General features: G+C 40.9%; 2 protein-coding genes across 3 annotated transcripts in view; both read right to left on the bottom strand.

Moving 5' to 3' along the window:
* LOC139173994 (IgGFc-binding protein-like) overlaps positions 1-14278 on the bottom strand; it is an 842349-nt gene that overhangs the window by 519665 nt on the left and 308406 nt on the right. The gene's annotated exons all lie outside the window — the stretch shown is intronic.
* LOC139174345 (IgGFc-binding protein-like) overlaps positions 1-14278 on the bottom strand; it is a 45044-nt gene that overhangs the window by 25737 nt on the left and 5029 nt on the right. Inside the window, exons 2-3 of the mRNA XM_070764642.1 lie at positions 11913-12486; positions 4907-5496 (exon numbers count right to left, since the gene is read on the bottom strand). Of these exons, the coding sequence (XP_070620743.1) occupies positions 4907-5496; positions 11913-12486 (1164 nt within the window). The remainder of the gene's footprint in view (positions 1-4906; positions 5497-11912; positions 12487-14278) is intronic.

The following is a 14278-nucleotide window of genomic DNA, read 5'->3' as shown; positions in this document are numbered from 1 at the left end:
GATTCCCAATACAATACATAGAAACATAGAAACATAGAAGACTGACGGCAGAAAAAGACCTCATGGTCCATCTAGTCTGCCCTTATACTATTTCCTGTATTTTATCTTAGGATGGATATATGTTTATCCCAGGCATGTTTAAATTCAGTTACTGTGGATTTACCAACCACGTCAGCTGGAAGTTTGTTCCAAGGATCTACTACTCTTTCAGATAAATAATATTTCTTCACGTTGCTTTTGATCTTTCCCCCAAGTAACTTCAGATTGTGTCCCCTTGTTCTTGTGTTCATTTTCCTATTAAAAACACTTCCCCCCTGAACCTTATTTAACCCTTTAACATATTTAAATGTTTCGATCATGTCCCCCCTTTTCCTTCTGTCCTCCAGACTATACAGATTGAGTTCATTAAGTCTTTCCTGATACGTTTTATGCTTAAGACCTTCCACCATTCTTGTAGCCTGTCTTTGGACCCGTTCAATTTTGTCAATATCTTTTTTTTTGGTGAGGTCTCCAGAACTGAACACAGTATTCCAAATGTGGTCTCACCAGCGCTCTATATAAGGGGATCACAATCTCCCTCTTCCTGCTTGTTATACCTCTAGCTATGCAGCCAAGCTTCCTACTTGCTTTTCCTACTGCCCGAACACACTGCTCACCCATTTTGAGGCTGTCAGAAATCACTACCCCTAAATCCTTCTCTTCTGAAGTTTTTGCTAACACAGAACTGCCAATGCAATACTCAGATTGAGGATTCCTTTTCCCCAAGTGCATTATTTTACATTTGGAAACATTAAACTGCAGTTTCCATTGCTTTGACCATTTATCTAGTAAAGCTAAATCATTTACCATATTACAGACCCCTCCAGGAATATCAACCCTATTGCACACTTTAGAGTCATCGGCAAATAGGCAAACCTTCCCTACCAAACCTTCCCCTATGTCACTCACAAACATATTGCCGGTGAAAATGAAACTAGAGTTAAGGACGTCACTTTCTTTAGAAAGCCTTTAAGAATCTATCCCTAACATCACGTTTTGACCCTGACTCCAAAAAGAGCTAATCGTAACCATAACCCGATCCTTAAACCTAAGTTTCATTTTCACCAGCAATGGGATTTTCCCATGTATTTTACTGTGGGTCCCATGTGGTCCACAAAAAAGTCTGAATGAAAAGATGTCACATTCTCTTTCGTTAAAGAACCTCTAAGAATCTATCCCTAACATCAGGTTTTGGTGCTGAGTCCATTGAGAGCTAACACTAACTGTAAGCCTATTCTCAACCAAGTTCTAACTCCATTTCAATTTTCAATGGGATTTTCCCATGTAAAATACATTGTTTGTGCTCCCTGAGATTCACCGGTTATGCCCGTGGTGGATTTTGCAAGCACTGGAGTTGGCTAAGAGGGGTGTAAAAAGAGGTGAGAGGCAGCTCATTGAGTTAAATCATGTTGCCTCTTCACCCTGATAAGGCCACTCAAGTTGCTTTTACAGCATAAAGAGCCTCGTTGAAATAAATCATAACCTTCTTGCACGAGCCAATTATCTTAAATATGCCTGAGTGAACAAGCATGTCTTCAATTATTGTTTAAAACAAGATTGCATGGGGGGGGGCAGCTGTTCTTTTCTGGGGAAAAAGTTCCTTAATTGGAGGCAGGGGCTCCCTCAATTTCCTTTTTAATTTGAGTGACTGGGGAAGGCATTTGTTATCTCTACGGCTGCAAATGTGCATGGTGGATTTTCCTTAAAACGCCTATAGCACTCTGGCTGTGGGTAAGCTACACTGCCCAGCATCCTTGGGAATCACAGCCAAAAATGAGGAATGTTGGAGAGGGTAGTTAAGTAACTTCTGGAGAAGAGAAGGTTATTTGCCTTTTGCCTGAAATAGTAATCTGCGAATAGAAGAGGTGGATAATTTCTGATCAATAATTAACAATTTCTCGATCGTCCTACTTTGATTGCTCATTCTCTTCTCAGAGGATAAGCTCCCTGGAAATCAAGATTAATAATAATAATAATAATAATAATAATAATAATAATAATAATAATAATAAGGTTGATATTCCTGGAGGCGTCTGTAATATGGTAAATGGTTTAGCTTTACTAGATAAATGGTCAAAGCAATGGAAACTGCAGTTTAATGTTTCCAAATGTAAAATAATGTAAAATAATGCACTTGGGGAAAAGGAATCCTCAATCTGAGTATTGTATTGGCAGTTCTGTGTTAGCAAAAACTTCAAAAGAAAAGGATTTAGGGGTAGTGATTTCTGACAGTCTCAAAATGGGTGAACAGTGCAGTCAGGCGGTAGGGAAAGCAAGTAGGATGCTTGGCTGCATAGCTAGAGGTATAACAAGCAGGAAGAGGGAGATTATGATCCCGCTATATAGAATGCTGGTGAGACCACATTTGGAATACTGTGTTCAGTTCTGGAGACCTCACCTACAATAAGATATTGACAAAACTGAACGGGTCCAAAGACGGGCTACAAGAATGGTGGAAGGTCTTAAGCATAAAACGTATCAGGAAAGACTTAATGAACTCAATCTGTATAGTCTGGAGGACAGAAGGAAAAGGGGGGACATGATCGAAACATTTAAATATATTAAAGGGTTAAATAAGGTCCAGGAGGGAAGTGTTTTTAAAAGGAAAGTGAACACAAGAACAAGGGGACACAATCTGAAGTTAGTTGGGGGAAAGACCAGAAGCAACATGAGAAAATATTATTTTACTGAAAGAGTAGTAGATCCTTGGAACAAACTTCCAGCAGACGTTGTAGATAAATCCACAGTAACTGAATTTAAACATGCCTGGGATAAACATATATCCATCCTAAGATGAAATACAGAAAATAGTATAAGGGCAGACTAGATGGACCAGGAGGTCTTTTTCTGCCGTCAGACTTCTATGTTTCTATAACAACACCAACAACAACAATAATAATAATACCAACAATAACAATGACAACAACAGTAACAGTAACAGTAACAGTAACGGTAACCGTAACGATAACGATAACGGTAACGGTAACAGTAACAGTAACAGTAACAGTAACAATAACAATAACAATAACAACAACAACAACAACAACAATAATAATAATAATAAACAGAGTTGGAATGGGCCTTGGAAGGCCCTACACTACTTAAGACAGATGATTATCCAATATCTTAAAAACTTCCACTGTTGGGGCATTCACAACTTCTGGAGGCAAGCTGTTCCACTGATTAATTGTTCTAACTATCAGGAAATTTCTCCTTAGTTCTAAGTTGCTTCTCTCCCTTGTTTAGTTTCCACCCATTGCTTCTTGTTCTACCCTCAGGTTCTTGGGAGAGTAGCTTGACTCCTTCTTCTTTGTGGCAACCCCTGAGATATTGGGGCACTGCTATCATGTCTCCCCTGGTCCTTCTTTTCATTAAATTAGCCATGCCCAGTTTCTGCAAGTATTCTTCATATGTTTTAGCCTCTAGTCCCCTAATCATCTTTGTCGCTCTTCTCTGCACTTTTTCTAGAGTCTCAACATCCTTTTTGCATTGTGGCGACCAAAACTGAATGCGGTATTCCAAGTGTGGCCTTACTAAGGCCTTATAAAGTGGTTTCAACACTTCACACAATCTTGATTCTATCCCTCTGTTAATGCAGCCTAGAACTGTGTTGGCCTTTTTTGACAGCTGCTGCACACTGCTGGCTCATATTTAAATGGTTGTCCATATCAACTCAAAGAACCACACAAGTATAAATTGAGAAGAGAAGAAGATGCTAGGGAGTCCTCGACTTACAACCATTTGCTTAGTGACCCTTTGAAGTTACAATGGCTTTGAGAAAAGTGAGTTATGGTCGTCTTTCCACATTTAACGACTGTTGCACCACCTCCATGGTTAAGTGATCAAGATTCCGATGCTTGGCAACTGGCTCGTGTTTATGATGGTTGCAGTGTGTGGTTGCAACCTTCCGAGGGTCAATGGGGAAGCCAAGTGCACTGAGCAACCACTCTTATAGGTAGTTCTCGACTTACAACAGTTCATTTAACGACCATTCAAAGTTACAGCGGTACTGGAAAAAAGTGACTGATGACTGTTTTTCACACTTACGACTGTCGAATAATCCCTGTAGTCATGTGATCAAAATTGGGATAGGCTTTTGAAACCCTCTTTCAAGCTTAGACAACAACTTGTCTGAAAAGTTATAGGGCTTCCTGCTTAAAAAGGGCGTTGGACTAGAAGACCTCCAATGTCCCTTTCAATCTATTCTATTCTATTCTATTCTATTCTATTCCATTCCACTCCACTCCATTCCATTCTATTCTATTCTATTCCATTTATTCCACTCCACTCCACTCCACTCCACTTCACTCCACTCCACTCCACTCAATTCCATTCCATTCCATTCCATTCTATTCTATTCTATTCTATTCTATTGCATTCCATTCTATTCTATTCTATTCTATTCCATTCCATTCTATTCTATTCTATTCTATTCTATTGCATTCCATTCCATTCCATTCCATTCTATTCTATTCTATTCTATTCTATTCTATTGCATTCCATTCTATTCTATTCTATTCCATTTATTCCACTCCACTCCACTCCATTCCATTCTATTCTATTCTATTCTATGCAAAGTCACTTAACCAGGTTGCTAACTTAACAACTGCACTGATTCAGTTAACAACGGTGCCAAGAAAGGGCATAAAATGGAGCAAAATTCATTTAACAAATGTTTCTTTGAGCAACATAATTTTTTTTTGAGTCGATTGTGATTGTAAGTCGAGATCTACCCGTACTAACTTGACTGCCGAGATTCACTTAACACCTGTGGCAAAAATAAGGCCATGTGATGGGGCCAAACTCACTTAAGAACCGCCTTGCTCAATGGTGATCGTAAGTTGAGGACTACCTGTAGTGTACTCACCAAGACTCTGCTCTGGCTGATAAGGATTTCCTTGCCGTAAACATGGACCTGCAGCATTTTGGTGGCAGCTGAGATCTCAGAGCCCTGTCCTTGGTGCTGGACCAGGATTTGGAATTGAGTGAGGTTCGCTATCTTGTAGCAGAGCTCAGCCAAACGATAAACGCAATTTCCAGAGAAGTCAAAGTGAACCCCATCAAAGGTGATGTAATGCAGCTGGCCCAGGGTAGTGCAGGTCCCATAGAAAGTTGGGTGGCACTTTATTACGCCATTAATCACGTGGCACCCCTCTCCTTCCCTGCAAGCGGATCTGTGGCAGGCCACTTCCCTGTCTCGGGGGTTGCAAACGCACTGCAGGTGGCACTCTTGATCTCCCCAGAACTGCTCGTTGGGAGCATAGATCTGACCGTGATAGATGCAGCCACACTGCTCTTTGGGAATGCATTTACCACCATCGAGCACGTATCCCGGCTTGCACTGGCAGGTTTCCATGCAGGGCAGGTGGCAATTCTTTGGCGCATCAAGGTCGTTGCATGTGGCAGGACAGGCTGTGCCACAGGCCATGTGTTGGCTGTGGTCAGGACAGATCAAGGCTGTAGAGGGAAGAGCAAACAGGGTTAGCGATCGATGTTCTTGTACAAGATCTCAACTTTGCTGCCTAATAAAAGGGAACGGGACAGAGGAACAATTCCCAGTTTGTGGAGTGACTCAGGAAAGTGATGCTCTACTCCAACAGATAACAGATTAACAGAGTTGAAACTGACCTGGTTGGTCACCTAGTCCAGTGTTTTTCAACAGTGTTCCATGGCACACTAATGTGCCGCGAGACATTTATTATTTTTATTTATTTATTTATTATTATTTATTATTTATTATTTAGATTTGTATGCCGCCCCTCTCCGCAGACTCTGGGCGGCTCACAACAAAATGAAAACAATTTACAACAAATCTAAATTACTGTTTAAAAATATTTAAAAGACCCCATTTTCTAAACACACATACATACAAACAAACATACCATTCATAAATTTTATATGCCCGGGGGAGATGTCTCAGTTCCCCCATGCCTGACGACAAAGGTGGGTCTTAAGGAGCTTATGAAAGGCAAGGAGAGTAGGGGCAGTTCTAATCTCCGGGGGGAGTTGGTTCCAGAGGGCTGGGGCCACCACAGAGAAGGCTCTTCCCTTGGGGCCTGCCAACCGACATTGTTTAGTTGACAGGACCCGGAGAAGGCCCACTCTGTGGGACCTAATCGGTCGCTGGGATTCATGCGGCAGCAGGCAGTCTCAGAGATATTCTGGTCCAGTGCCATGAAGGGCTTTAAAGGTCCTAACCAACACTTTGAATTGTGACCGGAAGTTGATGGTCAGGTGTGCCATGAAGAAGGAAGCTCAAGTCCAGTTTTGCAACTTTTTGATGAGAGCAAGAGAGAGAGAGAGAGAGTGCAAGAGAAAGAAAGCAGGAGAGAGAGAGAAAATGAGAGGAAGGGGCAGAGAGAGAGAGAAATGAGCAAAAAGGGGAGGAAAAAAGAGAAATGAGAAAATGATTGCGGCAGAGAATGAGAGGAAAGAGAGAGAAACAAAAAGAGAGAGAGAGAAGTGACTCTTGATTTAAAGCATATGATAAAAAGCACCCAAAGAATAAGAGAGAAAAAAACCCCAGCCCTCACTTGGTTTTGGAAATGGTTCAAGAGTGTATACACACACACACACACACAAGTGTGGGAGGAGACAGGGATGGAAAAAGGGAGGAGAGTGTCTTAGAGTGTCATTTTGGTTGGTGTTGTGCCCCAGGATTTTGTAAATGTAAAAAATGTGCTGCGGCTCAAAAAAGGTTGAAAATCACTGATCTAGTCCACCCAAACCCAAGCTGGAGACTCTACACCATTTCTGACAAATGGCAGTCTAATTTCTTCTTGAAGGTCTCTAGTGATGAAGTTCCCACAACTTCTGAGGGCAACCTCTGTTCCATTGGTTGATTGTTCTTTCTATCAAAAAATTTCTCCTTATTTCTAGGTTGAATCTCTCCATTATTCCTTGTCTGGCCTTCAGGTGCTTCAGAAAATAGAAACAGAAGACTGATGGCAGAAAAAGACCTCATGGTCCATCTAGTCTGCCCTTATACTATTTCCTGTATTTTATCTTACAATGGATATATGTTTATCCCAGGCATGTTTAAATTCAGTTACTGTGGATTTACCAACTACGTCTGCTGGAAGTTTGTTCCAAGGATCTACTACTCTTTCAGTAAAATAATATTTTCTCATCTTGCCTTTTATCTTTCCCCCAACTAACTTCAGATTTTGTCCCCTTGTTCTTGTGTTCACTTTCCTATTAAAAACACTTCCCTCCTGAACCTTATTTAACCCTTTAACATATTTAACCCTGCTGTTCTGTTCGGGTCGTATGCGACCCGAAGCCAAGTTTGAGTCCCTGTAAAAAATTTTCCCTGCATATCTGAAACTTGAAATTTCATGACTTTTCATCATTTCAGGGGTTCTCTCTATGAGAATTTTTTTTGGGGGGTGGGGGGCTTAGTTTTTGCTGAGCAAAAAAAGTTCCTAATGTTATGTTCGGGTCACATACGACCCGGACCGAAAACACTTCATTTGAAGTGCTTATGTTTGGTCAATTTGAAAACTTTTTTCACTTGGAAAGTAGTCTGAACATTTCTGCACACAATGATATGAAAATTGAAATGAAAAAATTAATCCTTATTGGTTTATTTTGCACATAAATGTGCCGCCCCCCCCGTTTTTGTGATTTTTTTTCAATTTATGGATAGTTTTGCTTGCAAAATCCATTCTATTTTACTGGAGTTGGTGTGGGATTGGTAGCTTGAACATTTCTGAATATAAGAAAAATATAAAGGAACTGAAAAAAATGATTCTTACTGGTTTTTTAACATCAGAAATAAGGCCTCCCCCCCCCCTCGGCTGCTTGCAATCATTTTCACTTTTTATTTTTTTATGCTCCAAATCCGAAATATTCTTTAAAATCTTAGGCATTCATTTACTCAATTTAACAATGCTGGTCATCAAAAAATATTTTTGGGGTGGTGGCTAATTGTTTTCTGGGCAAAAAAAAATCATAACTTCAAATCTGTTTCTGTTCGTATATGACAGGACCAAAAATATTTTTTTTAGGTATTTGAATGTAATCTTTTTGAAAACTTTTTCAACTGGAAAACTAGTTTGAACATTTATGAACATAATGATATGAAAATTGAACTGGAAAAATTGAGACTTATATTTTTATTTTGATCAAAAAGCCCCTCCCCCCATCCTTTCTGAATTTCGTGTCAATTTATATTTTTTAAGGCTACAAATCCCTAAGGAATTTTCCCCCAAAAGGTTTGATATACTAAATTGAACATTTCTGAACATGAGAAAAATATAAATGAACTGAAAAAAATGGTTCTTATTGGTTTATTTTTGCCACAAAAGGGCCACCCCCCCCGGCCTTGCTGTGTGCCATTATTGTCACTGTTTATACATATTTGTCTATAAATATTTGGAATATCCTTTTGAAAATCAACCACATTGTAGCCAGATAACTAATTTTATGAAAGAAATCCATTTTACTAAAAAAAAGTATGTAAGTTTGAAATTAACAGCATAATTTTTATATAAATTGAAATAAATTTATATGCAAAATAAACCAATATGCATCAATTTTTCCAGTTCAATTTTCATATCATTATGTTCAGAAATGTTCAAGCTACAAATCCCACACCAACTTTAGCAAAATAGAATGCATTCTGCTAGCAAAACTATCCATAAAGTAAAGACTATTTCACAAAAACGGGGGGAGGCACATTTATGTGCAAAATAAACCAATAAGGATTAATTTTTTCAGTTCAATTTTCATATCATTGTGTGCAGTAATGTTCAAGCTACCAATCCCACACCAACTTTAGTAAAATAGAATGCATTTTGCAAGCAAAACTATCCATAAATTGAAAAAAAATCACAAAAACGGGGGGGGCAGCACATTTATGTGCAAAATAAACCAATAAGGATTAATTTTTTCATTTCAATTTTCATATCATTGTGTGCAGAAATGTTCAGACTACTTTCCAAGTGAAAAAAGTTTTCAAATTGACCAAACATAAGCACTTCAAATGAAGTGTTTTCTGTCCGGGTCGTATGTGACCCGAACATATCACTAGGAACTTTTTTCGAACAGCATACAAGGGTTAAATGTTTCGATCATGTCCCCCCTTTTCCTTCTGTCCTCCAGACTATACAGATTGAGTTCATGAAGTCTTTCCTGATACGTTTTATGCTTAAGACCTTCCACCATTCTTGTAGCCCATCTTTGGACCCGTTCAATTTTGTCAATATCTTTTTGTAGGTGAGGTCGCCAGAACTGAACACAGTATTCCAAATGTGGTCTCACCAGCGCTCTATATAAGGGGATCACAATCTCCCTCTTCCTGTTTGTTATACCTCTAGCTATGCAGCCAAGCATCCTACTTGCTTTTCCTACTGCCCGACCACACTGCTCACCCATTTTGAGACTGTCATAAATCACTCCCCCTAAATCCTTCTCTTCTGAAGTTTTTGCTAACACAGAACTGCCAATGCAATACTCAGATTGAGGATTCCTTTTCCCCAAGTGCATTATTTTACATTTGGAAACATTAAACTGCTCTCTGTGGCAGTCCCTCAAATATTGGAACACTGCTATTGTGTCTCGCCTGTTCCTTTTTTTCACTAGCACTAGATTAGCACTTCTATACTGCTTCATATTGCTTTAAAACACTCTCTAAGCAGCTTACAGAATCAGCAACAATCTGGGTCCTCATTTTACCGACATTGGAAGGATGGAAGGCTGAGTCAACCTTGAGCCAGTCTGAATCAAACTCCTGGCTATGGGCAGAGTTAGCCTGCAATTCTGCATTCTAACATATTGCAACACTGCTGTCATGTCTCCCCTGGTCCTTCACTAGTCTAGACTAACCATGGCCAGTGCCTTTAACTGTTCTCCATATGTTTTAGTCTCATGTCCCTTAATCATCCTGGCTTAATATAATATATAATACCCTCTTGTTTCATATCTATGTTAAGGTCATCCATCAACAGCCTTCTCTGTGGTGGCTCCGACCCTCTGGAACCAGCTCCCCCCAGAGATCAGGATTGCCCCCACCCTCCTTGCCTTTCGTAAACTTCTTAAAACCCACCTCTGCCATCAGGCATGGGGGAATTGAAACATCTCCCCCTTGCCCATGTAGTTTTTGTGTATGATTCTATTGTGTGTTGTTTTTTATATATTGGGGTTTCTTTTTTGGACTTTTTAATCTAAAACTGTAATCTAGATTTTTAAATATTAGATTTGTTACTATGTACTGTTCTTCACCATTGTTGTGAGCCGCCCCGAGTCTGTGGAGAGGGGCGGCATATAAATCCAATAAATCTAATCTAATCTAACATGGGGTCAGATATTATCAGTAAGCTGATGATACTTAACTGTATATTTAAGCCCTCAGTTGACTAAGCAATTCTATTGAAATGTTGATCTAATGTTGACACTTAGCTGTTAGTGTCTAGGGGGAGAGGAACAATATTTAAAACAGGAATGCCCAACCTGGCAGCCTTAAGCTCTATGGATTTCAACTCCCAGAATTCCCCATCTAGCCACACTGGCTAGGGAATTCTGGGAGTTGAAGTCCATAAATCTTAAAGTTGCCAAGTTTGGACATCCCTGCTATAAACTCAAGCCTGACCGCACTGAATTTAGGACAAGGTTTTTCCCATTGCTGGAGATTCTCCATATTTGGTTTTGAATGGTGGGGCACTTCCTAAAACAGAACAGCAGCGCAATTTGGGATCCTTCTGGACTCCTAGCCCAGCAAGTGGCAGCTGTGACTGGCAAAGCTTTGATTGATTGATTGATTGATTGATTGATTGATTGATTGATTGAATTTGTATGCCGCCCCTCTCCGGAGACTCAGGGCAGCTAACAACAATGGTAAAAACAACATGTAACAATCCAATTTAATAAAACAACTAAAAACCCTAATTATAAAAACCAAACATACATACAAACATACCATGCATAACTTGTAATGGCCTAGGGGAAGGAATATCTTAACTCCCCCATGCCTGGCGACAAAGGTGGGTCTTGAGTAGTTTGCGAAAGACAAGGAGGGTGGGCGGCATTCTAATCTCTGGGGGGAGTTGATTCCAGAGGGCCGGGGCCGCCACAGAGAAGGCTCTTCCCCTGGGGCCCGCCAAACGGCATTGTTTGGTCGACGGGACCCGGAGAAGGCCAACTCTGTGGGACCTTATCGGTCGCTGGGATTCGTGCGATAGAAGGCGGTTCCGGAGTTATTCTGGCCCAATGCCATGTAGGGCTTTAAAGGTCATTACCAACACTTTGAATTGTGACCGGAAACCGATCGGCAGCCAGTGTTTACACAGAGTTGTCTCTTTCCCCAAATGCTTCCTTTCCAAACCAGAAATCCCTTTTCTCACTCACTCGCCTCCTATGAGTTATCTCCTCTACAGGAAGCTACCCTTGAGCATTCAGAAATTACATTTTGTACAGAATACAGTGGCTATTTTGCAGGTAGGGCCACTGTGGAGTACCGTGCCATGCTCTATCTGTTTATGGACACATGCTAAGCAACCAAAGATACATTTTTTTGCTGGCCTTCAAGTCCAGATCCCAAGTCACCCATTCTTTTATAGATTGTTATGCTTCTCTGGCTTTCTTTTCACCGTCACTCTTCCCCATCCATCTTAATATAATCAGGATTCTTATTTTCTGATTATTTTTTTTAGCAACCCATCAACTCATCCTTTCTGAGAACTGCTTCCTTTTAAATGTAACGTTGCAGTCAATCTCTATTCCATTTACCGGCAACATCTGTCTGGCTATACATATAGGCAGCACTGATTTATCACACCCATCGCAATCCGGGATGACAGTCCCCTCCTCCGAATGCCTCCTGTCACTGTAAACTACCGGGAGCCCTATCTCCATAAATCCCAGACTCTACTCACGGCAGCCGGCGTGTTTCCTCCAGGCAGAGATGGCCATCCCTTCTCTCTGACAGGCATCAGCGTAGGTCTTCAGGGCCCGACACAGAATCTGCTTATAACCCTCAAAGGCGCACAAATCAGTGACGCAGTCATTCAAATATGGCTTGGGATCAATCAAAGAGTGGCAGCGATGGAATGGACCGCTCCTGTGTTGAACGATCATGCCGCAAGAATTTTCGGTATTGTATCTGGCTGCTAACTCTGCAGAGCACCGCAGGCACCTGTCGTGGCAGCCGTGCCGGCAGGATTCATCGCCGTCTTCGACTTTCCAGCTCCTACCCAATTCCACGGCGTTAGCGGCCGAGCTTCCCGAAGGCGTAGCGAAGTCATCGTTGGGATCTCCGTTGTAGTTGCCACAAAGGCCACAAATTTGACCTTGGAAAGCTGCCGTGACCTTCACCACCAGGTAATAGTTCCAGTCGTAGTAAACCCTCAGGCCAAACTGGGTTTCGATCACCAGTTGGTTTCCTCGGTGGTATAAGGAGGCCAACCCATTGTGTAAACTCACCGGCAGACGAGAGCGGACGTGGTTGATCTGAAAGAGAGAAAACATGGTGATCCTTGTTAGTTTTTGAGATCTCGTGTTTGACAGGTGAGAGGGATGGCAACAAAACACCAAAGCAGCTCTCAAATTGTAATTTCATTTTTCAGAAGCATTGAATAAAGATAAACAGAGTCTTAATAGAAATATTAAAATGGAAGAGCAGATGGACATTTTGAGAGCTAAGCCTCAAAATGGTCCTTCTTGTCTAAGTTCTTGTTCCCATAGAGCAGTGTGTCCCAACCTTGGCAACTGGAAGATATTTGGACTTCAACTGCGCTGGCTGGGGAATTCTGGGAGTTGAAGTCCAGATCTCTTCCAGTTGCCAAGGTTGGGAAACACTACCATAGAGAACCTATTATTATTATTATTATTATTATTATTATTATTATTATTATTATCATTATCATTATCATTATCATTATCATTATCATTATCATTATCATTATCATTATCATTATCATTATCATTATCATTATCATTATCATTATCATTATCATTATCATTATCATTATCATTATCATTATCATTAATTAGATTTGTATGCCGCCCCTCTCCGTAGACTCGGGGCAGCTCACAACAATAACAAAGACAATGTAACAAATCTAATAATTTAAAAAACACTAAAACCCCATTATGAAAAGCAAGCATACACACAAACATACCATTTATAAACTATATAGGCCCGGGGGAGATATCTCAGTTCCCCCATGCCTGACAGCAGAGATGGGTCTTAAGAGCTTTACGAAAGGCAAGGAGGGTGGGGGCAGTTCTGATCTCCGGGGGGAGCTGGTTCCAGAGGGTCGGGGCCGCCACAGAGAAGGCTCTTCTCCTGGGTCCCGCCAAACGACATTGTTTAGTCGACGGGAGCCGGAGAAGGCCAACTCTGTGGGACCTAATTGGTCGCTGGGATTCGTGCTTACAGTATCCGGGAATAACATCTTCAGTGATATGCTGACCAACTTTTTTTTAATCAATAAAGTAAATTTATTTATGATCATACTCCTTCCGATCATATGACAGCGGATTACATTTCCCCAATATTTTATATCTTCAGGTTAAAAGGGAGCTCAAGTTACTAATTGTTGGGTGAGATGCTGGAGGGTTAGAACTGGTCACAACCTATTCTGCTGAGCCAGTATATGAATGTGATTTCTGTCAGGCTGAAGCCATTGTAGTTGGCAGTCTTTGGCCTGCCACACTTATAGTCTTTTAATATGCATTCTTTACTGTGGGAAGCTGGGAGGGGGATTTGAATGAGAGCTGGATGTATGTAGTCATAACAAATTCTTTCTAGATAGTCAAGGTCATCTTTTGTCTTCGCACTCCTGCACCTGCACGGAATGAGATGGGTGGGTCCTGCAAAGCTGGCAGTTAGAGATTCGCCAACATGATGGACTTGGGGAGTGGGGACAAAGGCTTGAGCTTTCAACTGAGTGGAGAAACCCCAAGGACTTCAGAATCAGGTTTCTCCCAGATTTGCCAGCATGGCTCTGCTAATAAATTGGAACTTTGAGGAAAACTTTGCTTTGGACTCTGGTTTAATTTTGGGTGCTATTTGGAACCCTGACTCTCCCCTGGTTTGCTTCAGCTGTAATTTAAGAACATTAAGAATAGCTAAAGAGCCATATAATCCAGCATTCATTCTATGTTACATAGTGCTCCAATATGTTTAGCAATGGACCTTACACATAGGAATAGGAAGGCAATATAAGATGACATAATTGCCTAGATACTAAAACAGAAAACCATAAATCCAGCCAATGACCTTTAAAGCCCTACATGG

This window comes from Erythrolamprus reginae, chromosome 11, assembly GCF_031021105.1.
Source record: "Erythrolamprus reginae isolate rEryReg1 chromosome 11, rEryReg1.hap1, whole genome shotgun sequence".
NCBI classification, from domain to species: Eukaryota; Metazoa; Chordata; class Lepidosauria; order Squamata; family Dipsadidae; genus Erythrolamprus; species Erythrolamprus reginae.
The sequence above is the reverse complement of the archived record's forward strand: the minus strand, read 5'-3'. Positions and strand labels throughout refer to the sequence as shown.